The 8,381-nt window shown below is 42.8% G+C and overlaps 1 protein-coding gene across 2 annotated transcripts; it reads right to left on the bottom strand.

Annotated features, from left to right (window-relative positions):
• Positions 1–627: 627 nt before the first annotated feature.
• LOC126402803 (ras-related protein ralB-B-like) lies at positions 628–7,292 on the bottom strand. 2 transcript variants are annotated; one of them, XM_050065064.1, is made up of 5 exons: positions 7,187–7,292; positions 5,349–5,508; positions 5,061–5,269; positions 3,998–4,172; positions 628–3,153 (listed from the first exon to the last, which is right to left on the bottom strand). In XM_050065064.1, exons 2-5 carry the CDS (start codon positions 5,460–5,462, stop codon positions 3,046–3,048), a joined length of 606 nt encoding a protein of 201 aa, XP_049921021.1. In that variant the 5' UTR covers positions 5,463–5,508; positions 7,187–7,292; the 3' UTR covers positions 628–3,045. The 2 variants fall into 2 exon arrangements, with proteins under 2 accessions (XP_049921021.1, XP_049921020.1); XM_050065063.1 differs by lacking the exon at positions 7,187–7,292 and adding an exon at positions 6,888–7,033.
• Between the last annotated feature and the right edge of the window lie 1,089 nt (positions 7,293–8,381).

Below are 8,381 nucleotides of genomic sequence, written 5' to 3' on the forward strand. Positions count from 1 at the left end.
AGTGTCAATACTTCAGTGTGAAACCATCTGAGGCTTCTCACTTTGCACATAGCTCAACTAGTTAAACATCAGTTTTTCACTTATGAAGCAAATCAATCATTGTTACAAATAAATTCCATGCATGGACGGCTGCTAAACCTGCACGTCTGGCTTAGTCAGTTTGTGAAGCTACACGATGAATTGTCACTGACTAATTAGCTCAGTGAGATAGAAATTGATTCTTAGTCTCAGAGGTTGTGAGTTCAAGCCTCAGCTGATGCAAAAGGCAGATTGTGTTGCTAAATTCCTAAATGTCTTCCAATTCTTCTGCTTGTTGCTCAGAATTGCGTAAAAATGCCCGGACCCGACCCATCACTGCACAGCAGCTATAATTTTTCTAATAATCTGGAGACAATTTTAATTAAAGAAGAAATTATTAAGAGTTTTATCTGACTCTGAGTCATCTGCTTTTTTTCTCCTCTTAAAGTAGTTTTTTTAGCTTTATTCTTTATGTATGTTGAATTCTTGGAAGACACACAAGACATTTTTACATGTTCAGCGACTGAAATCATTTCCGAGATGAACGTTTTATTCTTAATGACGTCATTTTAACGTATAAATTTCACACAATTACAGAACAAACAAAAAGATTTTTGATTGAATTTAATTCAAACAGATAACTGAACACTAAAGACAAACAATAAGAACATAATTATGCATTGAACTACTTTGTTTTATGATTTTATTTTTATTTCCTTACAGAAACATGTAATTTGGCATCTTTTTGGGGGGAATTTTTCTAAAAGAAAAAGTCAATTTACATCCAATATTCAATATTCGTTTATTTTTTTGAAGCTTTATTTTTTATGTATGTTGAATTCTTGGAAGACAAACGTCTCATCTTTGCATGTTCAGCTACTAAAACGACTCCAGGAGGTGAAGTACCAAGTTACATATTTCTTCACAGAAACTACGGAGCAGTAAATAAAATATTTCCCTTCTTTCCTTTATAATGTTTATTTGGCAAATAACTTTACTTTTAACTTGTGTTATATGATTTATACTGGTGCTTTAATGCAGAACAATGGTGCAGAAATATGTTTACATAAAGAAAAAACCCGTCTGATCGTCACAATCGAGCCTCAGCGATCAGCCCTCTCTTTGATTATCAAATCGTTATGAGTTTGACTTTGAGTCGACGACGACGACACCAACACGTTTAAAGTCCCTTCAAACCACAGACGTCATAAATACAAGAGATTCCCTTTTAATAAACGTGATTATAAATTATAGATTAGCTCGGGGAGTGAAGACAAAGCTTCGTACAAAAAGGAGTGTGAGGAAGTGAAACACGAGGAATGTGTGAGAAGACTCAAACAGACTGAAGGAAGACGGACGACTGGAGGACACTTAAAGGTACAGTCCGTCCGTCTGTGATTACAGGCACAAGATCATCACAGCAGTCACAACAACACAGGAGAAGAAAGGAAACGTGTACAATATGTGGCCAGAAGTATGTGGACACCCAGGCGAGACACCTGCCGAACTGCAGACCTCAAACAAACAGACCTGATGATCTTTTTTTTTGGAAGGGTAATGCCACAAAAAGCAGTTGTTTTTTATCCAGACATTGGTGCATTTCTGGCAAAGATAATTTAATGAACAAAGGTTGTTTGTTCCCCATACATCGCTGCATTTCTTGCGAGGATAATGCCACGAAAAGGGGTTGTTTTTTACTCATACATCGCTGCATTTCTTGGGAGGATAATGCCACGAAAAGGGGTTGTTTTTACTCATACATCGCTGCATTTCTTGGGAGGATAATGCCACAAAATGGGGTTGTTTTTTACTCATACATCGCTGTATTTCTTGGGAGGATAATGCCACAAAATGGGGTTGTTTTTTATCCATACATCGCTGCATTTCTTGCGAGGATAATGCCACAAAAAGGGGTTGTTTTTACCCATACATCGCTGCATTTCTTGCAAAGATAATGCCACAAAAAGGGGTTGTTTTTACCCATACATCGCTGCATTTCTTGCGAGGATAATGCCATAAAATGGGGTTGTTTTTTACCCATACATCGCTGCATTTCTTGCAAAGATAATGCCACGAAAAGGGGTTGTTTTTTTTACCCATACATCACTGCATTTCTTGCGAGGATAATGCCACAAAATGGGGTTACTTTTTACCCATACATCGCTGCACTTCTTGCGAGGATAATGCCACAAAATGGGGTTGTTTTTTACCCATACATCGCTGCATTTCTTGCGAGGATAATGCCATTAAAAGTGGTTGTTTTTACCCATACATCGCTGCATTTCTCCCAAAGATAATGCCATTAAAAGTGGTTGTTTTTACCCATACATCACTGCATTTCTTGCGAGGATAATGCCACAAAAAGCAGTTTTTTATCCAGAGATCACTAAGTTTACTGACAGGATGATGCCACGAAAAGAGGATGTTCATCGCTGCATTTCTCATGAGGATAATGTTACAAAAAGCGGATTTTTTTTTTTTAGCAAGACACCGCTGCATTTCCCACAAGGATAGCACCATAAAAAGCGGTTGTTTTTTAATGAGACATCGCTACGTGTCCTGCTGGGATAATGCCAGGAAAAGGCGTTGGGGAAGTTATTTTTTTATTAAAATAATTATTTATTATTTATTTATATCAGATTAAATAATTATTTTTTATTAATATAATTATTTAATCTGATATAATCTGTGGTATAAACATGTTTTACAAACTGCTGTGTCCGGACGTTCTGGATGATATTTCCCCTGTGAGGTGTCCACATACTTTTGGCCACACAGAAGCAGAATCTGTAACATAAAGAGGAAGCAGAAAAACACCGACAGCTTTGGACATAAAGAATAAATGGAGGTGAAACTCCTCCGACACGTCTGGAGGTGAGGTGTGAAAATAATCAGGAGTGTTTCCTCCTCAGCTGACGGAGCGAGTGTTTGAGCTGCGACCTGCCGCCGCCATCGCCGCCGCCGCCTGTTTGAGTCCGTCTGACTGTTTCTCTTTGGTTTTGGCACTGTGTCACCTCAGGGTGCAGGTTACAGGATGAGGCAGTGCTTCTTCTTCTTCTTGCCGCTCGGCCCGTTCTTGTCTTTGCTCTCGGCCATCTTCTTCTTACGGACCTCCCTCATGAGGTCGAAGAACACCTGCGGGACAGGACAGGAAGAGGTGTCGTCAGGTGGTGAGGCTGTTTGTGATAAAGAGAAGGTGAGGTGACTCGAGGCAAAGATGTGCTCATGTGTGTTTAACATGTTTCCTCACGTCTCGTCTCTGAGTTCATTACGACGAATCAAACTGCTTTAAGATGAGAAGGAATTTTTAAAAATTAATTATTAATTTTTGGCTGTTTTTATTTTTTTCACTAATTCCTCCAGTTCAGTTAAACTTCATCATTATTATTATTGTTATTATATTTTTAATTTCTTTACACATATTTCTTCAGCTTATTAAAAATTAATTATAATTATTATTATTTTTTTTTTCACAGATTTCCTCGGTTTATTTAAAAAATAATTATTATTATTTTCTGGCTATTTTAATTTTTTTAATTTCATTTTCTATTTTTTGGACATTTTTACTTGTTAGTATTTTTTTCACAGGTTTCCTCAGTTAATTTAAAATTAATTTTTTTTTTTTTTACAGATTTCTTCAGTTAATTTAAATCAATTATCAATTTTTTTTTACAGATTTCTTCAGTTAATTTAAATCAATTATCAATTTTTTGGGCTGTTTTTATTTCTTTCAAAGATTTATTCAGCTTTTTAAAAATTAATTATTATTATTATTATTATTATCTTAGTGTAAATGCAGCCTTAAAAAAGAAAATGTGAAAGTAAAAATCTGTCATTTTTAAATCTTATTTTTGTCTCATGTAGCAGCTGATTTTATTCTGACATCTATTTGTCCACATTAGTTTTAAATATCTGTAGTTTCTTTAGAGATCTGAACGCCATGTTTCTGTCATTTTATGGCACAAACGTCCTTGTGTACCTTGTCCACGTTGGCTCTGGTCTTGGCCGAGGTCTCCACGTACTGGACCCCCCACTCGCCGGCCTTGGCCGTGGCCTCGTCAGCAGAGACCTGCCGCCGCTCCTCCAGGTCCGACTTGTTCCCCACCAGCAGCAGAGGGATGGCCTCCTCCTCCTTCACCCGCAGGATCTGCTCCCTGACGCAAAGGTAACACACAGGGGAGTCATCTTTGTGTCCAAGTGGACGTTTGTGCTGAATTTGAAAACATTTTCTCAAGGTGTTCTTGAGAGATCGTGTTCATGAGAATGAGATGGATGTAAGTAAGATCACAGTGACCTTGACCTTTGGCCACGAAATTCTAATCAGTTCATCATCGAGTCCAAATGGACGTTTGTGTCAAATTTGAAAACATTTCCTCAAGGTGTATTTGAGATATTGTGTTCATGAGAATGCAACATGCGGGGTCACAGTGACCTTTGACCAAAATCTGATCAGTTCATCTTAGTATCCACATAGACGTTTGTGCCAAATTTGAAAAAAAAATCCCTCTAGGTATTCTTGAGACATCACATTCACCAGAATGTGACAGACAGGGTCATAGTGACCTTGACCTATGACCACCAAATTCTAATGAGTTCAATGTTGTGTCCAAGTGAACCTTTGTGCCAAATTTGAAAACATTCCTCAAGGCATTCTTGAGATATTGCACTAATGAGAACGAGATGGATGTGAGGTCACAGAAACCTTGACCTTTGACCACCAAATTTTAATCTGTTCATCATCAAGTCCAAGGGGACATTTGTGCCAAATTTCATGAAATTTTACTGTCACCGCTATTAGTGTTCTTGAGGTACTGTGTGGCAGACAAGGTCATAGTGACCTTGAACTTTGACATATGACCGCCAAAATCTTATCAGTTTGTCCTTGCCTCAAAGTGGACGTTTGTGCCAAATTTGAGGAAATTGCCTCCACGTACTCATGAGATATCATGTTCACGAGAATGTGACGCACAGACAGCCTGAGCACACACTGCTCCCTGACATGGCCGTCTCTGGCGCAGACACGTAACAAAATGGAGGCAGACCTGAACTCGGACGTGGCGGTGAAGGACTCGTGCTCCGTGATGGAGAACACCAACAGGAAACCTTCGCCGCTGCGGAAGTAGTTGTCTCTGATGGCGGCGTAGTCCTCCTGCCCGGCCGTGTCCAGGATATCGATCTGAACGTCCTCGCCGTCCAGGACCACCTTCTTCCTGTAGCTGTCGGCCTTGGTGGGCTCGTAGTCCTCCACGAACTGGGGACAGAGGGTTTGATGATGTCACAGGAAGCAGAGGCAGTGAGGGCTGATGGGTAATGTAGTGTGGGAGTCTCACCTCGTCGTACATGAACTGCAGGGTGAGCGCTGACTTGCCCACGCCGCCGCTGCCCACCATGATCACCTTATGGAGGACCAGAGACGTCTGGTTCTTGTTCTTACCGGACGCCATGTCCCCGGTCTGTCTCAGTCCAGCGTCTCACAGCTCCACCTGACTCCTGGGGGACAGCAGAGACCAACAGGGAGCAGGTGAGACCAGCAGGGACAGACAGAGACCAGCAGGGACCAGGAGACACCAGCAGAGGCCAGGAGAGACCAGCAGGGACAGACAGAGACCAGCAGGGACAGACAGAGACCAGCAGACCAGCAGAGACCAGGAGAGACAGGCAGGGACCAAGAGAGTCCAGAAAAGACCAGAGGACACAGGCAGGGACCAGGAGAGACCAGAAATGACCAGAGGACACAGGCAGGGACCAGGAGAGACCAGAAAGGACAAACAGAGACAGGCAGGGACCGGGAGAGACCAGAAATGACCAGAGGAGAGAGACAGGGACCAGCAGAGACCAGAAACGACAAACAGAGACAGGCAGGGACCAGGAGAGACCAGAAAGGACCAGAGGACACAGGCAGGGACCAGGAGAGACCAGAAAGGGCCAGAGGAGACAGGCAGGGACCAGGAGAGAACAGAAATGACAAGCAGAGACCAGGAGAGACCAGCAGGGACCAGGAGAGACCAGAAAAGACAAACAGAGACAGGCAGGGACCAGGAGAGACCAGAAAGGACCAGAGGAGACAGAGAGGGACCAGGAGAGACCAGAAAGGACAAACAGAGACAGGCAGGGACCAGGAGAGACCAGCAGGGTCAAACAGAGACCAGAAGGGACCAGGAGAGACCAGACAGAACATTTTACACAAATACAAATCTAGATTTGTAAACTCAAACATGAAACAGATCTGCAGACACACAAACTTGTAATGGAGTACTCCCACAGTGTAGTCTGAGTACTTGTGCTGCGGGACATGAGCTCGTGTCCCTCCGATGATAACACACACAGAGCCAGTGTGACATGAGGGGCCCCGCGATAAGGAGCCACAGTAAACACCGAGCAGGAGAGGACGTGACACCTGACAGTGACCTCTGAGTGCGGGCTGCAGCCTGCAAGGACACCAACATGCGGGCAGCGGAGCCAGCATGAGTCCGGGTCTGAGGGAAGATGGCGGGCTGTTTGAACGACCCCAGCTTTATTTAAGACAGCAGGGCTGCCAGCAGAGTGAAGAGTGAGCGGGGAAAGAGGAACCATAAGTCCGCAGCTTCCTCTGTGTAGCAACCAGCTGACAGCTCGCGGCCAGTTCCTACAAGACACTCAACAGCCGCTGTGCTCGGACAACATCCCGCCCCCTGCCCGCCTCTCATTGGCTGCAGCTCCGCTCCCGCGCCTCCTATTGGCTGCCCGCCCCGTCAGTCGCTGACAGCTAGCATCTGAGACAGATAACACTTTCTCTCCCTCGGGGCGAATTCAACTGGAAACTACTGTAAAACGTCGCGTGGAGAGCGCGAAGCTAGCTACGACAGCGCGTGAAAAGTCACGTAACTCACCCGCTAACGTGTTTCAGTGCCGCTCGTGGAGAATTCCGCCATAAACCGACACGCAGTGAACTTTTTAACAAGTTGACCGGGAGACTCTCTGCCCCACCTCACCCACGGACTACACACACAGATCGTCTGCTCACCGGAAGAGGAATCACTCCGCGGCTGGAAAACTAGCTACGAGCTAGCATAGCCCGCTAGCATAGCCGTTACCAAGGCGACGCGTTGAGGGATCGCGCTCCACAGAACACGTACAAAACTTTAACACGTACGAAACTTTTAGTGTTCTATGATTGATATAAACTCACACAGACTGTAGGATGTGACGTAAAATGCGGCTCCTTCTCCACAGCTCACGGACTGACGAACCCGGGAAACACACACCGAGTGAGACCTCTGTCGTTTTGCCTCCTCTCAGATAACAGTAACAGGAAGTGACGTCACGGAATTCCTTGTTTTCTTTAAAGGCTTTTTTTTTTAATTGGGGAAATTCTTTATTTACAAACAGAAATTCTTAATATTCAAAATTATAAATAAATATATTTTAAAAATTAATTTAATTAATATGAAAAGTTGATACATTTGTTTTATTGTTCACATTATTTTTAATTTTGTACATATTTAAGACTGTTATGTTACTCTGAAGGAAATTTTTTAAGGGACTGTTCTTTATTTGTCAGATGATGACGGGTGGATCGGGTGTAACTTTTTTTGCTCCTTTTAAGGGACTGTTCTTTAATGATCACAGGACAGGGGGTGGCTGGGGCGTGACTTAATAAAAACAATTTTAGGGACTGTTCTTTATCAAAAAGAGCATGGGGCGGTGGCTGGGGTGTGACTTCATTTTTTTGGTGGTTTTTTTGCTTTCATTTAGGGACTGTTCTTTAATGATCATAGGACAGGGGGTGGCTGAGGCAAGACTTAAAAAATTAGGGACTGTTCTTTATCAATAAGAGCATGGGGGGTGACTGGGGTGTGACTTCGTTTTTTTGTTGTTGGTTTTTTTGGTTTTTTGTTGCTTTCATTTAGGGACTGTTCTTTATCAATTAGAGCATGAGGGGTGGCTGAGGTGTGACTTTGTTTTTTTGTTGTTGGTTTTTTTGGTTTTTTGTTGCTTTCATTTAGGGACTGTTCTTTAATAATCATAGGACAGGGGGTGGCTGAGGCAAGACTTAAAAAATTAGGGACTGTTCTTTATCAATAAGAGCATGGGGCGGTGGCTGGGGTGTGACTTCGTTTTTTTGTTGTTGGGTTTTTTGGGGGGGGGGGGGTTGTTGCTTTTTTTAGGGACTGTTCTTTGATGATCATAGGACAGGGGGTGGCTGAGGCATGACTTAAAACATTTTTAGGGACTGTACTTTATCAATTAGAGCATGAGGGGTGGCTGGGGTGTGACTTCGTTTTTTTTTGTTGTTGGGTTTTTTGGTTGTTTTGTTGCTTTCATTTAGGGACTGTTCTTTAATGATCATAGGACAGGGGGTGGCTGAGGCATGACTTAAAAAA

This window comes from Epinephelus moara, chromosome 16, assembly GCF_006386435.1.
Source record: "Epinephelus moara isolate mb chromosome 16, YSFRI_EMoa_1.0, whole genome shotgun sequence".
NCBI classification, from domain to species: domain Eukaryota; kingdom Metazoa; phylum Chordata; class Actinopteri; order Perciformes; family Serranidae; genus Epinephelus; species Epinephelus moara.